Consider the following 22429-nt stretch of genomic DNA (forward strand, 5'->3'; position numbering starts at 1 on the left):
TTCAGGATCTGAATCCTCACAAAGATCCTTGTGGTAATACTGCTTGGGGCTTTTTTGGGGTCTGTCTATAATATTAAATTCCAACTTGCTATTCCCAGATTTGAGTTAGTGAATCAGAAAAAGGTTTCCTTATGTCAGAATTAAGAGGGTGTGATCAGACTGGAAAACACTACCATTGTCAAACTGGTTTTGTTAAAGCTGTGTGCTGTCCATACTTATTAGAAGAGTTTGAAATTCCTTGGTTTTGCCTCTAGGACCATTACTGTTAGCTTCTACTTTGAAGTTCTTCCTGAAGTATGGAGTACATGGGGACTTTCAAATACAATACTAATCTGTTTTTTATGAAATGCTTCTGTATGCTTTAACATATTACCCTTTTATCTTAAACTACTTTATTTCTACTCAGGCCAGACACCAATGCTGTGATTTTTCTCTGATTGTAGAACATTGTATGAAAGTAGGATGATGTCAGGTCCAAGCAAGTGGGGAGTGGGAACGGACTGAACATACTGAAGAGCTTTACATATTGGAAGTAGTGGATATGTTTGGTTTTGATTGTTGATGGGTGGTTTTTTTTTTTCTTTTTGGGGACCTGTTTGGGGGTTTTGTTTGTTTTTTTTTGTTGTTATTTTGGTTTTTTATTTTTTGGCTTGGGGTTTATTTTGGGGAGATAGAGATGTCACTACTTAGTTGAATAGGTATAATCTCTTTGGGGATGTTTTCCAGATACTGAGGCTAAATTCTTCCTTATTCAGTTGTAACCTTTTCCTTCTGCTTCATACTTTCCTTCCCACCTCAAATGTGAGTAGGACCAAATTCTGTGCCTAGTCAACTTGTAAACATTAAGTGAAACAGCTTTTAATGGAATAATGGAATTTCTTTTTCATTTACAGTTATGTAACTGGTGAGAGGATCTGGCCCCTGAAAGGAGGTACATTGGCTTTTTGCTTTCAATGTGCACTGTGCCCATTGACTCATTGTATGAAAGGGGAAAATATAAAATATTTTTAAATTTCCAAAATCAGATGCAAGTGGGAAAATGACATTTAGTTTTTTCAAAAACAGATCTCTTGCTGAATAAATACTTATCACACCTGTTTATTACGAGCTACCTGGATGAAAGCCATAACTAGTTCAAATTAATCTTAAGCAAAATCTTGAGATTGAACTCGGCATTTTTGCAATAGAGCACACATTTTTCTGAGTACTGTAAATGTTATTTTTGCATTTTAAGTCCAGCTTTATTGGATAAAACAGTGAAAATGTCTCTCAGATCAGTTTTCAGTTAACAGGAGTTTTGATATTCCTGGTTTTATTTGCATGAAATTTAAGCGACCAGAGAGTAATCTCTTATCCTGAGTGGTGGGAAGACCTTGTAATAAACCTCAGAAAAAAAATATCGTGGAGGGAGCCTGATAATTTTATTATTTTTTTTTAATGCTAATTCTCCTTTTCCAGTGGGAGTGAATGATGTCATCCTGTCTCCTCCCACTGTGTAAACTAAGCTTGTGTCAAAGTGTTGCTGCCTCTTGTCACAGAGAGAACAGTTCACTTAAATGCAGCTGCAGTTCTTTTGTGTGATACCTGTCAGAATCATTCTCAGTACGAGGTTGGGTTTGTGACCATGATGTCAAGATTGGTCTTTCTGCTTTTCTGTGGATTTATTGCACTAAACCTGGGAAATGCTCAGAAATTGCCAAGAGGCAAGTAGCTATGACAACTTTCTGGGTTTTTGTTTGTTTTTCTGTTGCGGGGCTTTTTTGTTTTCTAATGCTTGTGTTTTGCCATGGAAATTTGCTTTCAACATGTTAGGAATGATTATAGGTAATAGAAAAGATGAAAGATCAGTTAACAGAGCAAGGTCCAGGTACAAGAGAGTAACTTTAAAGATCTTGAGTAAAACAAGCTCAGATATTTTCATGGTATCTTGTGACTAGTGAGAAGTACCATGAAACAAAGTAACTGTATTTAGTGATTTTATAATGATTTAGACAGCACTGTGAAGGTTTGTGATTTATGATCTTAAAGAAAATGTGCCTTAGAAGCACCCTGTGTTGTTAGTGGAAGATTTCAGTTCTGTCTTGAAAGAACTTTTATGCTTTCCCTTTATATCCATCCTTAACAATTCAAAAGGAATTTACTTTTGTAGGTCAGGTTGTATGCATTTTGAGGGGGAGAAATATGATTTATTAAAATTTCCACAAGAAGGAAAAAAACCCTTCAGACCTGTGTGACTATTTTTTAACTATTCCTTTCTCCTGGAGTCTGGAAGTATAGTAGATTTGCAAAGCTGGCAGGGATCTCCTCCTTGCTATTATGACCCATGTAACATTGGCATTTTACTAGTATTTTATTACTGCAGGAAGAACAGTCATAGCATAAAATGAAAATAATATTTCTATATCTAGATCATAAAACACTTTGTAGCACTTTGGCATTAAAAGAGCATTTTCACAACTGTTTCTGTACTGCACATATTGCTCTGACTTTGTAGAAGTGCTTGCCTGAGTCCACTGCACTTTGTAATGCATTTTACATCTGCAGACTCCTGCAACCAGTAACATTTAGAAAGGAAGCTGTGATTTAGCTCCTTATGAAAACATTTATTATGAATTCAACACTTTGAGGGTTTCCTAGGATACTGTTTCACAGATGGGGAACCTAAAAGTTCTGGGGAGAAGAGGTGATTTTTCACCCCCCACCCCTCCCCAAGAGACTTCTTTTAAAGATTCCTCCCCGCCCCCTGTGATAATATTTTGGAAGTGGCTTTCTTTTAAGCTCATCTTCTGAAGACAATGTGGAGTTTTCTGCATACTGCTGATAGCGGAGCAATGTGTAGTCTGTAAGTAACAGATGCAGTTGTTGTTCAAGTCAAACAGACTATAAAACCTTAGTTTTATCAAAAAAGCAATCTATAAGTAAACTGTTGTAGCAGTTTTCACAGGGGAGGATTATGTTGAACAGAGAAGAACCTTGTATGTATTACCTACTTTGAGGGAAGGAACTTTTCTAGTGCTTGTCTTTTCAAATGGTTTCACTGGACTTTCTGCTCATTACCATAAAATAGTGGCTGTAAATTTATGTTAACTGTGACTTTCAAACAAAGCTACTGATGCACTGCAGTCAGTGGGAGATTAACTCTGGGATGCATTTTTTCCTGTCCTAAAATAACATTGCAGAAGTGAAGTTCTGTTTGCCAAATGCATAAAGCTGCAGGTGGAAACTTTATTTCTTTTCATTAAAATGACTCTTTAAAGATTCCCCCATTGCAGTGTTGAAACATCAGTCTAATTCTTCTGTTTGCAGCTGCCTCTCAAGTTATTATTTACATTAACTGTATTTAAGAAACAAGTGTATTAACACCTAGCTGTTACTTGGAAATGTTCAAAGGTTTGTCTTTTTCCTAAAACACTCTTGTTTGACAGGGAGTACAGATTTTTTTCATAAGCAAAGAATATATTTTGATCTTAAAGTATTTTTAAAATGAGGCTACGTAGTGGTAGCATTCTATTAAGAGGGCTACTCTGCCCTGCTAAGCAAGCTTAAATTCCAGTGAATTCCTGAACTCTTCAAGTCACAAACTACATAACTGAGGCCCCAGAGTCACTCCTGCTCTATGGGGAGCAGTGGAATCAACTTCATAACTCGAGGGAGAACAGTCTAGCCAAACCCTTTTTACTCAGTGGCACAGGTACTCCTATGAACAGGTTCTTAATGTAAATCTTGCCATTCTTGCTACCACTTTGGAATTTTAGTGCTCAAGTCTTCTCTCTAGGAGGTGAAACACAGTGATGCTCACTCTTGTGGACTTGGATTTTCTTTTAGTGATACAAGGTGAAAAGATCATCTTGCCTCCTGCAGCTGCAAACGAACAGCGCCAGTGTACCCTTTGGATGTCAGTGACTTCCAGAGCTATTTGAGAGATTTTGTGCAAATATGCTGTTCAGGAGCTTGCAACACACATGACTCCCTTTTCCTGTATACTTTTATACTTTTACCTCCACAACTGTGTGCTTGATTAGAATGACAAAGAAAATGTCATTGCTGTTCTCAAAAGAGTGTTCTTTATTATCAGATTCTTTCTTTAATTATTTTTAGTTCAAAAATTAAGGCATTGTTGGAGGAATAATTTGGATACACTACCAATATGACTCAATTAGTCCAAATCAGCAAAATACCAGTTAAAATTTCCAGTGGAAGCTTTGTGCTACTTCTTTGTATCCTGCATTATAATAGTCTTGCCTGTATAGAAAATAGGCTTCTACTTATATCTGGTCCTAGTGTAGTGCCCTCAGTACAGGTGAACATCCTTTCTCTTGCAGTTCTTTGTCACATTTGCTGTCGGAAATGACAAGCGAAAAGGCAGTTATAAGCTGTGTCATAATTCAGACTCTTTCTACATTAAGGTGATGCGATTGGAAAGGGAAGGTTGGTGGGTAATGTGTTTTACTGTGGAGGCAATGCCTTTTGTACAATTATGTTTGTGTTGCATGAGTTTCTGTTTGAGGGATCAGCTACTAAGAAAATTCTGTAGCTAGTGCCCACAGAAACTATGTGAGGGGTCACAGAACAGCAGGGCAGGTGATGGTGGTATGATCAGGAGTCATCTGTTATCGAGTATTTGGGCTACTGTCCCTTCAACTATGTTCAGTTTCTAAAGCTTTCTTTTTCATCATAAAGAAGAGAGACTTGGACATTTTCCGCTTATTTTTGTCTATTCCCTTATGCCACTATGCCAGTGCCATCCACCACATAATTCTCCAGCTCAGCACTGTTGTACTTGAAATATTTTAATCATGGGTGGAAACAGTTGCAATGTATAGGTGTCAGAATTATAACTTGTCATACTTTCTCTAATTTTTATGGTATTGCATTGCTGAAACATTCCATCCCTGAAGAATGCAGCATCATCTCTCTAGGCAGGGATTGAGTACAGACAAAAAGTCTTGTCTTTAGAGAAAGAATGGGTAAGTAGAGCATCCTAAATATGAGAGGGAGGTGAAAAAGCAGAGCCACATAACCAAGAATAAACAAGTTACAGGACATAATCCACAAGATTTTACTGCCTTGTAAACCATGTTTCACTGGCATCTTTCCAGCTGGACTTGATACAAATGTTGTTGAAGGCAACAGTTGTGGAACAAGTTCTTAGTGTTTGGTAAAACAGTATTTCATGGTTTTGATTTTGCGAGTTGACTTTCCAATTACAACACAGATGTGCATAGAAATCCACTTTTTCACTATAATCTCTGTTTCTGGTAGTTTTTGTGTATCTTCATGTTCTATTTTTCTTTGGGGTTGATCCCTTCTTATAAACTTACAGTTGTATGAAGGTTTTAAAAAGAAAAGTCTCAATGTTTTTTTCTGTTTTGTTTCTGTGCACATCTCCCCCCCGCCTTTTTTCCAACCTCGGTGGTTTTCCTACTATTTGAATTAGTCATCAGGTAGATTGGAATTCAGTCCCATCCTTGTTCTGCTTTCCAGGATTCAGGCCTCTCCTGTTCTGCTTTCCAGGAAGGGCTCAGGAAACTTTAATTCACCTTCCTCTTGGTTGCTGCTTTCTTAGAGAAAAAAGACTACAGAGTTGACATTTCTCGTGGGACCATATGAAAGAGCCTTCTACAGACTCATGCAGGGAAAACCAGATCCAAAACTTCCTTGTTTCCACAGTTGTCAACTGTGGGGATAAGTTGGAAAAATAATAGTTTTACTCTAAGTTGTGGCCTTTTTTGTTTGGTAAGTATACACGAATGTTAGAAAATATTGTAGATAAGTATTAGATAAGATTTGTATTTATGGTAATTATAACTGACATCTCTTTGAGTGTGAACACTGTATCTACAGTGTATTTCCAAATTTACCATTGACATTTGTGAAAGGAATAGGCTAATTTTATTCATAGCTAAATTTGCTGGCTATGCTGTTATGTAATACTTCTTCCTAACCAGAGGTTAAACTCTGCATGTGTTTTCACTTACTGGTGTCAAGCAGTTAAAACAATGTTGAGTTATTTCAGTGTATTACAGTCACTATACTGCAACAGCCAAACAATTTTAAATTTTTGTGCCACCCTCCCTGCTGCCAACAGTACCCCTTTGGTACTTGTAGGATAGCACATTGTAAGACAGAGAAAAGTCTACTGAAATTTGGTTTTTTTGAACATATAGTAAAGATGACATATCAAAATATCACAAAAGGAGTGAAATGACATGTGGTTTATATGTTACTTCTCCATGGCTTACAAAATATCTTTCTGGGAACTATTTTTCAAAATACACAGTGCATTAACCATAAAAGACATGTCCTAATGAAGAAGGGCCAGTTTGGACTAAACTATTGAATTTTTTAATGTCTGCAAAGAGAATTGCAAAATTAATTTGGTTTATGTGAAATACTTCTATTATGCTTAATGGCACACAAATGACAATGAAGTCCTCTGAGAAATTTCAAAGGAATCCTTTATCTGGTTTAATTGAGTGGCTAGAGTTTTCAGTAAGTAGATATGTCATGGCAAATTTGGCTTATTCTTTGCTGAAAATTAAAACAACTCATAAGAATGTTGCCGTTATAGCAGCTTATTTAATCAAAGTTATTTTATCATGCAGACAGTTGTGTCCTAGGATCGCACAAAAACATATCAAAACTCGGTATTGAGCATCAGGCTTCTGAGCTCAAAGATAAGCTGTAATACCAGAATTCCATTCTTACACGGGCACGGGCAGTGTTGCAACAGTGTGATGATACATATGGGTGGATTCTGCCAGGATTACATTCCATAGCATATGAACGCCTTTAAAATGATCTCACTGCTGGGTAATCTGTATAACCTTCCACCTCTTCATTTTAACATTCCCAAGTATCTCTTTCTGAATATTATTTTCCAGTCCTTCTCCATATAATCTTTTGTATCTAGCCATTCTAGCAGGACAAGCTACATGACTCACCTGATGGGAATGCTATAGGCTAAGTCCTGCTGCTGGTCTTTGGCCAGATCTACTGTATATGGATAGTATAGTCTGTATACCTACTGAGTGGTGGTACTGTGAATCATCAGTGGGTCTGAGGCTTCTTTGCAGTGTTTGGACTTACCAGGTGTGTACTACACATTGCATGTGCAAACAGAAAGCTCTCTCTGCTCCAGGGGGAAAAAGTGGCTAGCAGTGACCTGCCATAGTCAGAACTGTTCATACAGCTTCTAGTGGATTTCTTTTCCTTGGGGAAATTCAAGTGCAGACTTGAAATTGTTGGTAAGCAGGATAAATTTGTTTCTGTGGAGTGTTCTTAACCACTGCCTTTTGCAGGAGATGGTCGGAGACTTACTCACTGGCATGGTTTATGCAGCAATGTCACATTAAATCTTGGTGTGTGAAGAGAGGCACGTATTTGTGTTCTGGAAGGCCAGTGGCCTAACATAGGTGTCATTAGCAAAACAACTCAGTTTTCTCTCAAGTGGAAGATGGCATCCGGAAGCAAGCCAGATGCCACCCAAGCTTGCCTGACAGTCCTTAATTCAAATGCCCTTAGTTAGAAATTGGGTTTTCTACAGTACAGGCCAACATGTATGTAATACAAAAATTGCTTTATGAAATATATATTTGTCTTATTTTGCTGTGAGGACAGTGCTCATGAAAATTACTACTGGCAGCATCATGAATCAAACCTTTGTGTGGTCAAGGCCTAAGCCAAAGTTCCCATCACAGCTGTCCCTCAAAACATACTGATCATATGCCGTTATACTCTGGCTAAATCAACCCTAAGCCTCCCCAGTTGGGCAAACCCGTGTGTGTTATTTTAAGGTAAAGGAAAAAGAGGTCAAGTTTTGAACAACCAAGTGAATTTCTACTGTTGATGAAGTTGTGATTGTAATTATGGTCACCGGAATTTAATGTTTTTGCACTCATTGCTTAACCAAAGGGATGTCATCGGAACATGGAGATATCCAGGTGAGTTTAAATAAGGATGGTCACATTAAGAATATCAACCCAGAGTCTTCACCACTTCAGAGCTGGTGAAGAAAATGCTGTTAAAAAGTTGAGGCACTGGCTACTGCCGATACTGGATCTAAAGGCAGCGAGGTAGGGAATGCTTTTTTATTAGAAGGAAACTAATCTTCTCCCAGTCTGGAGGGGACCATTTGCTGCACTTGTTCAGAGGTTGGTAGACGAAATCTAACCTCTGTTTTACACAATACTTTAGAATTGTTGCTGAGATCCATCAGTCTATAATGATTTAATAATATTTAGAGTGTTTTCTGGAAGAAAAAGAAATGAGGCAAGTGAATCCACAATTTTTTCTTAGGCTAGTTGTAACCACGTTTTTTCCGCAAATCCAGTTTACCTTGAACAAATACATGACAGCAGCAGGGGTCCATGTGAATAACTCCTCTTCAGTAAAACCTAACATAATTAAGTACCTAAACCTCTGTGTGTGATTTGATTTTTATTTCTTTTTTGCGTGTGTGTGTGTGGTGTGCTAACACTAGAGTGTTACTGTCCATAATTAATAAAGGATTGTAATTCAGTGCTGTCATTCAAGCTGCAGAGTCAGTGGCAAAATGGATTCTCAAAGTATGAGGGAATTTCTTTTGTGGGGTTATTTCTGCATTTTTATATAGTTATGTTTTTGCGTTATTCTTGAAATCTCAGGGAAAGCACAATTCAATACAGCAGTAAGAGATTATAATATTTTTTCCTATCACCAGCAGTTGTGTCATTAGTTTATGAATCTATAAATGGCCACAGAGTGCTTGATATGAGTTTACATAATTAATACTTTGGGAAGCTGGCCAATTTTAGAGGACTGGCAGTGTATGTGGGATAACATTATTTTTGAACTTGCGTAGGGAAAAGTCTTTTCTCCTTCTGTCAGCTGCTTGCCTCTGCTTTATATTAATTATTCACTTTAATTTTTCTTTCTATGATGTGAAAGTCTGGAATCATTTTAGAACACATAAAATTGTGGTTGGTTCAAAAATACAAATATGTAAACTTGAAATGTCCCAGAAGGTTGTTTCCTGACTTTGAAGTGAAAACATTTTTTGGCAGTCTCGATTCCCTCATTACCACAGTTCAAGCCTATACATGAACAAGAAAAATGCACAGTGAGAAAAATGCAAGACTTCAGACCTTATCACTTAACACTTTTTAAATCTCAATGTGTCTGTACAACATGCATAAGCATAGGCTGAAAATGAAGGAATGAGTGCAATAGTCTTAAAGTTGGCAAGAAATTGAGCTTTGGGATACAAATAGTAGGAAGAAAGCTTTATTGTCTGACCTGGAAATTTTGTCAGAGTTCCATTATCTCTGGCTCACGCATACACTGAAGTGGTTGGATTAAATGGCAGGGCACAGTTTTTATTTATAGCACAGCATATGCTGAAGCATAGCTTTTTACACAGTTAGGGAAATGGCTGCGGTCAGGTTTGAGAACCATGAATTCTCTTTAGTTTGATGAAGAGATATCTCAGGTAAAAGTGAAGGGGTTGCACATTCAGCTTGAATCAGTAAGTCCCTTTCCTTTGTCATGAAGCTTATTAACAGCTATTTACTGTTGTGAACACAACTATGAAAGTGGCCCTTGTTAGTATCCCGTTACTTGCTTCCTTGCTGATGAGAACCAGCTTTTAGCTGTTCTATGACAACCATAAATACTGCATCTCTTCATCTTCTCTGCCTGCTTTTTGTTTTAATTATGAGGAAGGCAAAATCTGGCAATTCTAATAAAAATGTCTCTCTGCCCCTGTCGATCATTCAGTGCTCCTTAATAGGTAATAAATCTGCTGTGACTCAATTGGTGATGGTATAGCAGTTAATTTATATTGTCTGTTTATTAAGTCTTTGTATAAATAACATAAATGAGGTTTCTGAAAGGATTGAAACACTAATCATGCAAACTTTTTGATCTAAAGAACCTGTTTTGAATTTTGGACAGATTTTGTGATTTTTGCTCCAATGGAAGATTTATACTTAGACTAAACTTGCATGCAAGTAAGCAAGTTGTGAGGGTGATTTCACATGGTCTCTTTAGCAAACAGAGGCATGCACGTGCACAGAGAGACAAAATCATTGTGGGATCTAGATCACTTTTGGTAAACGCTGCACAACAAAAATTACTGGTTTTAATCTTCCAGGTTTTTATCGATCCCCCTGTACTCTTCCAGTTTTAGTAACGTGGTCAAATAGCAGTTGATAAAAACATTAGCATGTTAATAATGTGCAGTAATGAATTCTTAGAAAGTGAAGTTTCGCAATAATGTAACATTTTTATTGTGTTCCCTTTCCAGTTGGAAATACTTACAGAAGTTAGCAGTGGACATCATATGCTATTAGTATATTTATTTGAAGGGAATGTAAGGTTGTTCATAGTATTAAGGCTGAAGAAAAATTACAGATGCTCCACCACACAAAAGAAATGGATGTTATTGTTTATGCCCTATTTCAGTGTAGAAATTTTGGGCATTGTGAATATTTTTTCCAAGACCTGGCTTTTCTAGTTTTTTTTACTTTTTATTTTTTACCATTAATTTGCATTTGTAGTGTTAAAACATTTGTCAGTTGTGAAACAAAACTGGCATAGGAAAGACCATCTCATTTTAGAGCTCAGTGAAGTCATGAAGCAGTATTTATGTACTTAATATACTCATAAATCACACAACATTCCTTGGAAATTAATATAGTCTACTGCACACTGGGTTACAAGATCAGTGATGAGAGAGACATAACTTTCTACATACCATAAATTCTCCGTGAACAATTGGATACATGCCTGAGTAAAGTACAAGTAAAAGTGCAAAGTCAGTCATACACAGATTGCCTACCTGATGGGTCTGTGCATAGCTGTATATGCCCCTATCCTGCCCCAAAATTAGCATAAGACTTCCTTTTGTGTAGCTGATGTTTTCTTTATTGGCATTTTTCTTTTTCTTTCAATAAAACAATAGATGGGGAATTAAAAAAAAAAAAAAAAAAAGTAAATATGGACATAAAAAGATGGGTTAGAAATAGAGATTATTCCCTGCTGCTTTCTTTTGTTTCTGTAAATAAAAGGCAATGTGGTGAAAATGGAGCAGATGATGTAATGGATATACAATTTGGAAATATAGTCAGAGAATGTAAACTGTACTGTCTGCCATATCCTGGGTAGGAAGGGAAATAGGTGGGTGAACAGGTGAAACACTGTGTTAGTAGCAAAAATAAGTATTTGTGAACTTATCTTAGTACTTCCTTAATCATATGCATAGCTTTTATTTAACATGTTGTATACTTACTATGAATATATTTATTTTCCATTTTTTTTTGCTAATACCTTGATTTTATAACAATTTCCTTCAGATTTTTGTTTTCTTAAGATGAGTTAACAATGCCTCTGCTTCACTAGGTGTTCATAGTGCTGAAAAAAAGAATTTCTGCCAAATTTTGGAATTTGGTACTGCTTCCTAAAATCATCAAGTATTTATCTTATTAGTGATTTCCATTTTCACACTCTTTAATTAAAGACTTACTGGAAGTCTGTTGATTCTTTCTGCAGACATTTGCTTGAATTGTAACAGCTTTGCTTTGATTTTGGCAAACTCAGAATGTGGAAAAATATAGAAGATAAAAAGGGTCACCTGTGATTTTTCTTAATCTGTTACTTTTTTTTTATAAGAAGCCAAGTCATCAGTCTTGAGATCTATCTCATCTATTGGTGCAAGATGAGATACATTTTCCAGCTGGAAAAACTATATGCAGTTGGAATCAACACTTACAGGACTCGGCTGTATCCAGCTAGTATCATAGACGTGTGTGAGAATGTTCAGCTTGGAGACCAAGAACATAAGTGAAACCACTTTATTTTGACTGCTCTGTTGGAAACACTGAGCATTTTTTTTTTTGGTTTGTGTCTATAGCTTTCTAAAATGAAGGGGAATAACTGGTTAAAAGTTGCTCATAGACTTGAATGCATTGGCAAGACCAAATGGCAGTTCTCAAAGTGCAACAGCATTTTATATTTGATTACTGGTTTTGTTAACTGATGAAGTTTGTTTATTCTTCCTGATCTTAGCATGTGATACACAGCAACACTTAAGAATTCTTATGTATGCTTCAGATATTTAATTGCTTTATCAGCTGTCTGCCTCAGAAAGGTGGGGAATGTATTCCAAAGTTAAAACACAGAATATTGCAAGCACCATTGCCAAGGGCCCATCCAAATCTATTAATCGTTGCAGTATTTGAAGACCTGTATGTCTTGGATGTTAAAAGAAGGTTTTTGAGCAGAGAATTCAGATACCTTGTGTGATCATATGACGGTTGCAATGTTGGAAGTGAAAAACCATTGTGATTTCAGAGAAGGGGTGATCCCATTTCATTTTCATCTTTTGATGCATATTATTTTAGAGGCCTGTTTCAACTATACCCAGAATAATGGGGGATTTATAAATAGAAATTAAATCCCATTAGACAGTAGTGAGTTACTAAGTACATTTTTACAAGCTTGGATACATTTAAGAATGGTTAAATGTCTTGTGCTGTCATGGGCATGGTCCCCACATATGCAATCTCAATGTGATGGGCAGATTGTACTTTTCTGTTTCTGGAAGTTTCTCCTAGAAATAGATTATTATATTACCTTCTGATTAAATTCTTGTTTCTGTTCAGGGATATCTTACTTTGGATACCTTTTATTTGATCTTTTGAGAACATGTGAACTAAACCACAGACTGGACTGTCGTTCACATGAGATGGACATGGATGTGTTTACTTAAATATGAAATCTTGAGAGAGGAACAAACCATTCAAACTCACTGATGCATCACGTGTGCAGCAGTGCGTCTCACTAATTGCACTGCCATTCTGTAAAGGTGATTTAGGAAGGTAGCTTGATGGGTGCCTATTTCTGAGTGGGTGTCTCAATCTATTTTGTCTCCCTTCAGTCTGAAAGCAGATCATTATGTATAAGTCATCTTTTTTTATTTGCCCAACTCAAGTTCTTTCCCAAGTGTACACAAATCACAAAACATTCTCCCTCATTGAAATGAGTTTAGGAATTAGTGTGGATATTGCTCGAGAACCAGAGAGACTATCAGAGGCGACTCTTGACTTTTAACCACTGACCGCTATTCTTTGAGCCCAGCTTTCCATCTACCTTGTAATCTACCCATCAAGTCTGCATTTCTCTAGTTTGGCTGGAAGGCTACCTGTGGAGATTGTGTCAAAGTTGAAGTAAATGGCATTCACCACTTTCCCCTTGTATACAAAGCCAGTAATAGCATTACAGAAGGCAGCAGGGTTGGTCAGATGCAGTATGGCCATGGTAAATTTGTGCTGGCTGTTCCGAATGACCTTCTTGTTCATCATCTGCATAGATGTAACCATCTGTTCCTGGTGACCAAGGCTAAACAGCTTACAGTTTCCTGGATGCTCTTTCTTGCTCTTAAGAAATTGCACTAAGATATTTTTCTGTTCTCACATGACAAATTAATCTTGCCTCTTTCTGGCAGTTCTCTTATGCTTATCTATATACTGCAGAGGTTATGCTTTATTGGATTTTCAGTATTTACATGGTAGAGAAAGGAAGCAGAATATAGAAATTCAAACATAGCATTGAGGAGGGCAGCCCTTCTCGAGGCTTTATGGTGCTGGAGGAAAACTGGTAGCCTTCAAGTGGAAAAGTATTCATTTCTACAAAAAAATACAGGACTGAAATGGACTTCCTGAAATAATTTTGACCCCTTGTGCTTATTCCTGAGGCAGTTTGTTCCAGAGCTTCACTTCCTTTATCAGTTTTATAGCTATCTTCCTTGCTACAGTTTATGTCACTTCTGTTCTTCGCAGATATGGAGCAGAGCTTATTCATACTGCTTTCCCTCAGGGCTTTGTATATTTTATTTATTTGGGTATTATCTTGATATCTACCTATGTACTTTTCCTCTAAGCTGTATGACTCGTATTTATTCAGGCTTTTTTCCTGGGTAGCATATTCTGTACCTCTAGTCATTGGCTTTGATTTTTTTCCCTGGGTTTTATCAAACTGATCTACTTCATAGTGCTCCACACACTGGCTTCTTAGTGATAAGAGATCTTTTTAGAAGTGAGGACTAGTGCATAGGAGGACTGGATGCCAACTCTTCCAATTTACAGTAGAGAAGGCAACCATCTTGAGAGATACACCTTGGTGATTCTGAGACTCATAGATTAGTTTACAATTTAAAGAATTGGAAGTACCTGCTGGTTTCAAATTTACTGTTAGTATAGCTTGCGAACCCTGCTAGCTGTTTAAATACTACAGTCTTGAAGCAGTTTTATCCTTAAAAAATAACCATGTGCCAAATCAGAGGAGATAAAACAAACTTAGCTATTAAAACAGCTAAAGCAATGTTACAGAATACTGAGCTAAAGGCTTGCTACTTTAACTGATTGGAATATGGCAAGTAAGATAATACTTATCATAGAAGGAGAATTTTAGTATATGACTAGCTATTATGTTCTACAGATATAGAAAAACATGCAAATATCAAATTAATACTGCCTGGGGTTTTTTTAACATTAATTCAAAGCTGCCTTATTCTAACAGAGTAGAAATCATACTCTCTTACTATCAGTTATTTCATACTCTTCTTTTAAATCTAACTCCATTCTTCCAAAGTATTTCAAAAGTTCCCCAGATGAACAGTCACACAGCAAATCAATCCAAAAGGTAGGTACTGAAAAAACCAGAATTATGTATTCTGGTGTAATACATAGTGATCACATGTAAGGAACAGACTTCAAAATGACTGCTACAATGTGAGAACCTCACTGCAATCTGAATGCACATCAATCCATATAGCAGATTATCTGTGCATTCAGTAATGAATGATAACATCATGGATTGTAAATTATAGTATCTTCACTCTTCCTTGGAAGCAAATGCAGTTGTAGTTCCAGATACTGTTTTTCATTATGCCTTTTATTTTTTGATTCTTCAAAAATGCATTGATATTTGTAGATGAGAAGCAGATTAAGGGAATGGTGATGCTAAACACTGCCTGCCGTTGAATAGGTGATGGTAGTGGTAATGCTAAGCACTGCCCACCAATAAACATGTTTTTAAGAAACTTGTTGCATTAAGGTCCACAGTCTCTAACACTGATCACTTCAACCTATAATCTGTGGGCAGAGCCAGACCAACAGCACCTGAATTTCTCACCTGCCTAAGTTCTTAGTATCATGTTGAGCTTTCCTTATTGTGGAGCTGTTGTTAAAGGAAGTCCATGAATTTTACTCAGCCAATCAGCTCTAAAATATGACTAAATTATATCCAGCCATGTCCAAAGACCATATCTCTCTTTTGGTATTTGCATTAGCTGGTACTCTTCAAAGGCTTAAAGGGAGTTAGATCTAGAAAACTTGGGAGACTTTTGTTGTTCCCCAGAGTATTCTACATGCCTTTATTGAATATCTTTATGCAGCCTCTGTCAGGTTCTTTGGCCAAGATACAGTTTTCTTCATAGCCCAGCCTGGGTGGAGTTGCCTTGGACCTGTTTCCCTGGACAGGAGAAGGAGCCAGAATTGGAAAGACCAGCTCTTCTGGGCAAGATGCAGTCACTGTCTCATCAGCTCTGTCCAGGTGGAGTTGCATCAGCTCAGAAAAAGACATGGCAGGCCATTCTGGAAAAAACAACAAACAACTAGCTCTGAGAGTAAAGCTAAGGGAACAGTGCCCTAGAGTTCATGATTACATCAGGTCCAAATCAAGCTTTATCCTAGTGCAAATAAGTGATCCTTAATCTAAATTGAAATAAGGTTTTGAGGTTGTTTTACTAACAAGGAGTTTTTTCATGGACAAATAATGTCCTTTAAAGTTTTGTGGTTTATGTGCTGTTGTTTTGAAAAGTAATATTTATCAGAAATGGTTCAACTTGAAGGAGTTTCAGGAGGCATTATGCATTGAAAATGACAGATAAGTTTTTTTTCTGTCCCTATTCTTCAAAAATCTTGAATTGGTCAATGTTGAATTTTATTTAAATTAAATTTTTAGCACATGTATTTGACCTTTAAACACAACTGATTCTACTAACTGGGCAAAGAAAGGAGTGGAATTTTCTAAGATTTAAAAGAAAAAATAAAGAATATCTTATGACAGGAGCCAGGTACAGGTGTTTCAAACTCTGTCCAAAGAAGTTTTCAGAATTTTAACTTCTGTTCCCTTTTCCATCAGAGCTGCAGACTTGCTTAATCTCAAACACTTTTCTTGCTTGTTTTCAATTTTGTTTGCCATTTTAACAAATAATGGGAAATAAGCTGCAGAATGAAAGCTAGAAATGGGGGTTGAACGACTGAAGTGGCATCCTGAGTTTAAATTCAGGCTCTTTTCAGCTTTATACCCTGAAAATAAGGATAGTTACTGTACTTAGTCCAATATAAATAATTTTAAACCGACTTGTATAAGGCGCCTTGTGAAGGTATAGTAAAAAGGATGAAAGTGAAACTTAAAGAAGGTGCTTGAATGACCTGAAAACAGGTGCGAGAGATATCAGCATATGAATAATAAATTCCTTTTTTTACATTGCTTTATGTAGATACATTGGAATTGCTGATAACTACATCCTTACCTTTGCATTGTCCTTCCTGGTCCTAAAGTAATAGCGAGCTACAGCTCATTAACACAGTTCTGAACTGTAGTGATCACTAGAGATGATTTGGCAAAGGAAATTTAAAAAACTGTATAGTTTTATAATATAAATGCTCTAACAAGTTTCTCTGAGAAGTATGTATTTAGTTTATATCTGTTAAAAACAGAGAGCATATCAGATTAGCATTAGTAAAACTAAATACACATTGCAACTGAAGGAAGATGTCTCAGGAATCCCGAAAGACTGCTGTGGGCAAAGGCACTGGAAGGGTTGGGGCTGACCTTGGGCCCTCACAGTACATTTCTTCCTATGGAGGTCTTAGTGAGTTACTGCCTTCAGCCGAACACCAGGATTGAGGGGTTTTCCTACTAGGTATTTCAGATATTTGTACTCCTTATGTGGTGAATTTCCATTGCAAATGAAATTTCCAAAGTCACCTCATGATACAAAAGAAGTATGGAGGGGAATTATAATTTATGCTATTTCATTTGCTGTGCACAGTCTATTAAGAATGTTGATATGCCTAAAAAAAGTTTCCATCCTTCAAACAAAAATATTTGAAAGGCATAGACAAGAAGGAATTTATTTCAAAATGTCTTGAAAGCATCTTTATTCTGAGTTGAGCAAGTAGTGAAGTTGGAATTCCAACAGATTATTCATGTAGCACAAGACAACTGATGTCAGAATGTCCACCTGACAACTCCAGGTCATTAAATGTAATTTCTGAACACAAGTAAATGGACCTAGTGTTTGTGTTGTGGTTGTACTGGATGAAAAGATTTCTTTCAGGATCAAGAGAAAGTAGAAAATACAGTCTGGAGGGTTACATGAAAATAAGATGTTGGTTGGTTGGTTGGTTGGTTGGTTGTTTTTTTTTTTTTTTCACTTGGCCTTGAATTTAGCTTGCTACAGCTTGTTCTAGTTTATTTCCCAGAGAGACTTGAATGAAATTCTGTATTTCCTGTTGCCTGACGTAAGGTGGCTTCCTCTAACACATAGATCCTCCTCAGAGGCATCCAACTCTCTTACTAGACATCAGAAGTTAGTTGGAATTTAGGTTGTGTGGGTCTTTCTTAGGTGATGTTTTCTCTTTTAAGTCACTGCAAGTCACGGGACAGGTTGTGCTTACCATGCTATCACATCCATTCTTTCAGTTACAGTGAGAGTCAAAAAGAGGTGCTAACTTCAAAACTTAATAAGGTGGAGTCAATTACTAGTTTCTGGTTATTGATAAAGTAATAAGCCTTAATAATAAGGCTTAAAATAATGAGCTTTATTCATTCCATCTATCAAGTGCTACAGTCAACATAAGAGAAATCTATCATTTCTGTATTAAACAGTGTCATTGTAAGTGAAAAAAGGTAGCATTTCAAAACGAAATGATTGCTTCCATGAACCAACAGAGTGGCTTTGAAATGAACAGAATCGATAGCCTGGGGACGGAGAAACTCAGGTTAGGGAGAATGTTAGGACTGGAACAGGAATTGTACGGCTGAAACTTTTCTGATTTCTCACCCCAAAAAATGTCCTAGTGGATCTCAGTGTAATAAATGATGGTCCATAGGTAGGAATAACACTACTTTTGTTCATCTTTTTTGGAAGCTGCCTGAGCAAAGAAGTCCTGTGAGCGTAAGTTGAAAGCTTACAAGTTAGGCTACTTTTATACATAGACGTGCATGTATGTGTTTTGCAAAGTCAACTGCATGTTGACAGCCTATTTTTTCTGAAGTAGTGTTAGACTTGTGTACTTAGTGTAGGCACACTAATATTTTGGAAAAAATACTTCATTAAGGAAATTAAGTTGTAAATGACAAAATTATGTGCAATGCTTTTAGCTTGCCATCTCTTAATAAGGTACTCTTTGTTGCACTTTTTAAGGGTATGGTCTATATGACACCTATTTTCATCAGTCACAGTATTTTTTATTATGGACTTCATAGCTAGGAGTGTTGGTGTTTTATGTAGTCTGTGATGAGAAAGATGATGTAACACTGTCCACAGCTAACTGACCAGAGGATACAAAGAAGACAGACAGATTTTCTGCAGAAGTGCACAGCAATATGACAAGAGGCACTGAGCACAAGTTGGAACATAGAAAATTCCAGTCAGATATTAGGACTTTTTTTTTTTTTTTAAACCACAAGGATGATAAATACTGGAACATGTTACCCAGAGATGTTATGGAATCTATGTGCTTAGAGGTGTTCCAGACTCAACTGGACATGGCCCTGGGCAACATGAACTGATTAGATCTGCTTGGAGCAGGGGCTTGGACTAGATGACTTACAGAAGTTCCTTCCACCCTAAATTATTCCATGATTCTATGGTTGTGGCTGTCTGAGAAGTGTGTCTTATTTATTCTCCTGCATAGAAACAAAACGATTTTTAAATGTTTCCCATTTAAGCTATATTTGGTTTTGAGCCAAACAACCAATAATTCTCCATGTTTGGGAGCCAAAGTAAATACAAAAATATAAAATAGTAAAAATAAAAGTTGCACCATGCTTGATTATCATTGAAATCTTGGCTGGTGCTACTATGGCACCTGATTTGGAAAATGAAAGCACTGCTGTGAACGATTTGAATGTTAAAAGTGAGGTGGTGCTCACAAATAGATGGTGCTAATATATTTTCTTAAAGCACGCTTCATTTGTCTAGCACTCTGGGAGGCAGTGCTAGGTTTTGCCTTAATGCCCTCTAAAATCTTTGGAATGGTGAAAAACAAACAGTTTCAATGTAAGTCAAAAGGAATTCTGATGACAAAGCCAAATTTGCTGTAATACAGTACAGCTGTATTCACCCTCTAGTTTTGTAGGGCAGAGTTCAAGGCTTTTCATTCTATGGATAAAAACATATTTGTATGTTTTTGTATCATCAGAGACCATACACACTTAAAGCACAGCAGTAGAATCATAGAATAAGTGAAAGCAACATCTTGTCCCAGTATTGCTTTTGCTGAGCCTTCAGTGAAGCGGGCAAACAGCTCAAAAGGTAAATTGCCAAGATGAATTTATCTCAAAACAAAAAATTGTTACTTTATTTCATTTGTGCTTCATTCTTGAAGTTTGTTGCTATATCAGCACCTCAGTGTTACTTCTTAATGTGTTAATTGCTAGTTAATAAATTATCAGCCAGCTGTTGACATATCTTAAGTTAAAGACAGAAATAAGAGTGCTCTTCAGCTGAAGCTGCTTTATTTGACAGGGCCAAGATGTATTTTGGGGTTTGGGTAGAAACAGAAAAGAGCCAGTTAATTCACATTCCAGTCACCTCATCACCCAAGTTCTCTCACATTCCTTGAAACAGGGGAAAATCAAACCAGCTGGCAATTTTAACTAACACCACATCTATTGTTACCAGCAGTATTGTAATGATATAGTGGGGCATAGGACACAGAATTCCAAAGGCTTTGGTTCTCTGTTACTGAAACGAAATTACTTCGTTTGTTCTTTTGGGAAGTGAACTCTCAGGTGATCTTATTTGCTTTTATAGATTGGAAACACCACTGTCCCCAACACTGAAATACTGAACAAATACTGCTTTAATTCAAGTAGCCCAGTGAACCAATTCTGTTTATCTCCTTATTTCTCTCCAGTTATTAAAGAGCAAACAAATTATATAAATCTGTTCTTAGTAGTTACTGTTTTACCTTTGCAGACTGCTGAGACCCTGAGGAGCATGTTAGACCTAAACCAAAGGGCTTTGACTGAACTTTTTCTGTGAAAGTAGAAATTGAAAGTTGGATTTCTCTGTTTGTCCTGTAGCTAAATATGAACCATCATTTAGAACTCACTGGTGTGAATAAGAGATGGTAACAGTTCTAATGAATTCTCCTTTCTCTTCCCCTGTTACTCCATGATTAAAGTAATAAGAAAAAGAAGATACTTTGCATAACCCCTGGTGGATCTAAAGATTGAACAAGTGTCAAGCTGAATATTGTGTATATTATTTTCCGTAGCTGCTTTCACATTTAAAGATGTGAATTTCAGTTAGGTAATTTAAATTTTTCTAGATTTTCAGTGTTTATTTGCTCTTGGCTCCTGTTGCCTATATGTGACCACTTATTTTTTACAGCTAGCCAAACTATGGTACTCCCAGCTAGATTCTTCAGACCACTTGTAACTATTTTCTTCTTCCTGAAGAGTTATCAGTGCCTGATTCCCTTGTGATGCAGCTGATTCATTCAGCTGTCTTTAAAAGTCTTTCCTCCTATATGCAAAGAGTCCTTTCCCTATAGTGATTCTAACACTGCAAGTGGTCTGATACACTTAATGCAGTGTGTTTAGTTCAGATATGCTGTGCACGGTTTGTCCTGCTGGTTTTGGCCATTGACTGACTTTTGTTGAAGAGAATACAGTGTGGAATTTCTTTTGGCAAGCATGAAGGGAAAGATTGTTTTTCAGAGGTAGCTATGGGTCCCAGAATCTTCCATTTGGAGATGGCTTCAATGTAAAAGAATTACTCTACAAATGCGAATAGTTAAGACCAGAGTTTCAATAACACATGCCAAAAGCTGATACAAATGAATGTGAGTTAGGAAAATTCAGCATTGTCTTGCTCTGTGCCTGCAAGTGTTCTTTTCTGTTTGTAAGGTCTTTTCAGAAACTCTTTGTATTGGAATTAGAGTGTGGCTAGGTTATCATGTGACTCTTTCATCAAGGAGACGGGGGTAAAAAGATATTCTAAAATCATAATATGATAAAGTTATTTTCTCAAAATCAAGTACATTCTTATCATAGTATCATAGCAGTCAAGTTCCTGTGATGTCCCTTGTCTGTTCAATCACGTTTAATATATGTTTATCTGAGTGGTGGCCAAGATAGAGATGTTACTCAGAATGGGGATGCCGACTTTCCCTGTTGAAAATAGTGTGAGATCAACACAAGTGAAATCTATTTTGCTAATCTGCTCCTGAGAGCAGTCCCCATTTACCAACCTAATTGACATGGAGTCCTTTATACCTGTACTGCTCCAGGCTGGCTCTGTCTTGGCTGGCCTGGCAGTGTCTACGCAGTGTTGAGTTCTCCCCAGCTGGCTGCAGAGGCCCCTCTGTGCTGCTGTGCCCCCCTGTATAGCTCTTGTCCGCTCCAAGGATTCCAAGTGACCACGTGGCCCTTCCTCATAGGAGTTGCATTCTGTTATGCTTCCATGGGAGGCTTTTTTGTTTGTTTATAATTCCGACCAGTGTAGTGGAATTGGGTTTATGGTCTCCTGCACAAAGCTGCCTTTTCCTTTTAGATTCAGGAAGTACTTGAATTTGCTCATAAGGGTCCAGGTCTCCTTTGAACTCATGTGACCTCCTTGAGTCTGGAACATTTTAATTTTTTTTTTTTCTTTTTAATTCTTTAAGAGCTATTTCTTTATAATGTAATATATATATATATATATAAAAAAAAGAGGGTTGATCACAGACTTTTGTGTTTGTATTTTTATAGCGTGATGCTGAGAAGTATACTGTTTGTAAGTGGACACAAAAGTGGGATGTTGGAAGAAGGCAAGGGCTTCTGGAAAGATGTTGGAATACTAATCTGTTGGCAGGCAGGCAGAAAAGCACACTGACCCAGTTTGGGGCAGGATGTCATTTCCTACAAAGAGTCCATACCAATAGTGATCTACCGTGCACTGATAGTTCTAACATGACAGAGAGCACTTTCTGTGCTTGTTGGCTCCCTTCTGTCATCATCATTCTTTTGTTTTGTCTCCTGTGTAGCCTTTCACTGTCTAGGGAGCACTGAAATGCTCTAACTCAACGGTGGTGGTTCCCAGCAAACCCAGACTAACTTCAATTGGGAACCTTTGTTGCTAAGGTAGCACTAGTGGTAGAAAAAAGTA

General features: G+C 37.1%; 1 protein-coding gene across 1 annotated transcript in view; it reads left to right on the forward strand.

Moving 5' to 3' along the window:
- Positions 1–1552: 1552 nt before the first annotated feature.
- Positions 1553–22429, forward strand: part of LOC104356765 (ABI family member 3 binding protein) — a 167546-nt gene continuing 146669 nt past the window's right edge. The window contains exon 1 of the mRNA XM_042788519.1: positions 1553–1703. Coding sequence (XP_042644453.1) covers positions 1625–1703 — 79 coding nt within the window. The 5' untranslated portion in view covers positions 1553–1624. The remainder of the gene's footprint in view (positions 1704–22429) is intronic.

The sequence above is a fragment of the Tyto alba genome, unplaced genomic scaffold (assembly GCF_018691265.1).
Source record: "Tyto alba isolate M040663 unplaced genomic scaffold, T.alba_DEE_v4.0 Super-Scaffold_14, whole genome shotgun sequence".
Taxonomy (NCBI): domain Eukaryota; kingdom Metazoa; phylum Chordata; class Aves; order Strigiformes; family Tytonidae; genus Tyto; species Tyto alba.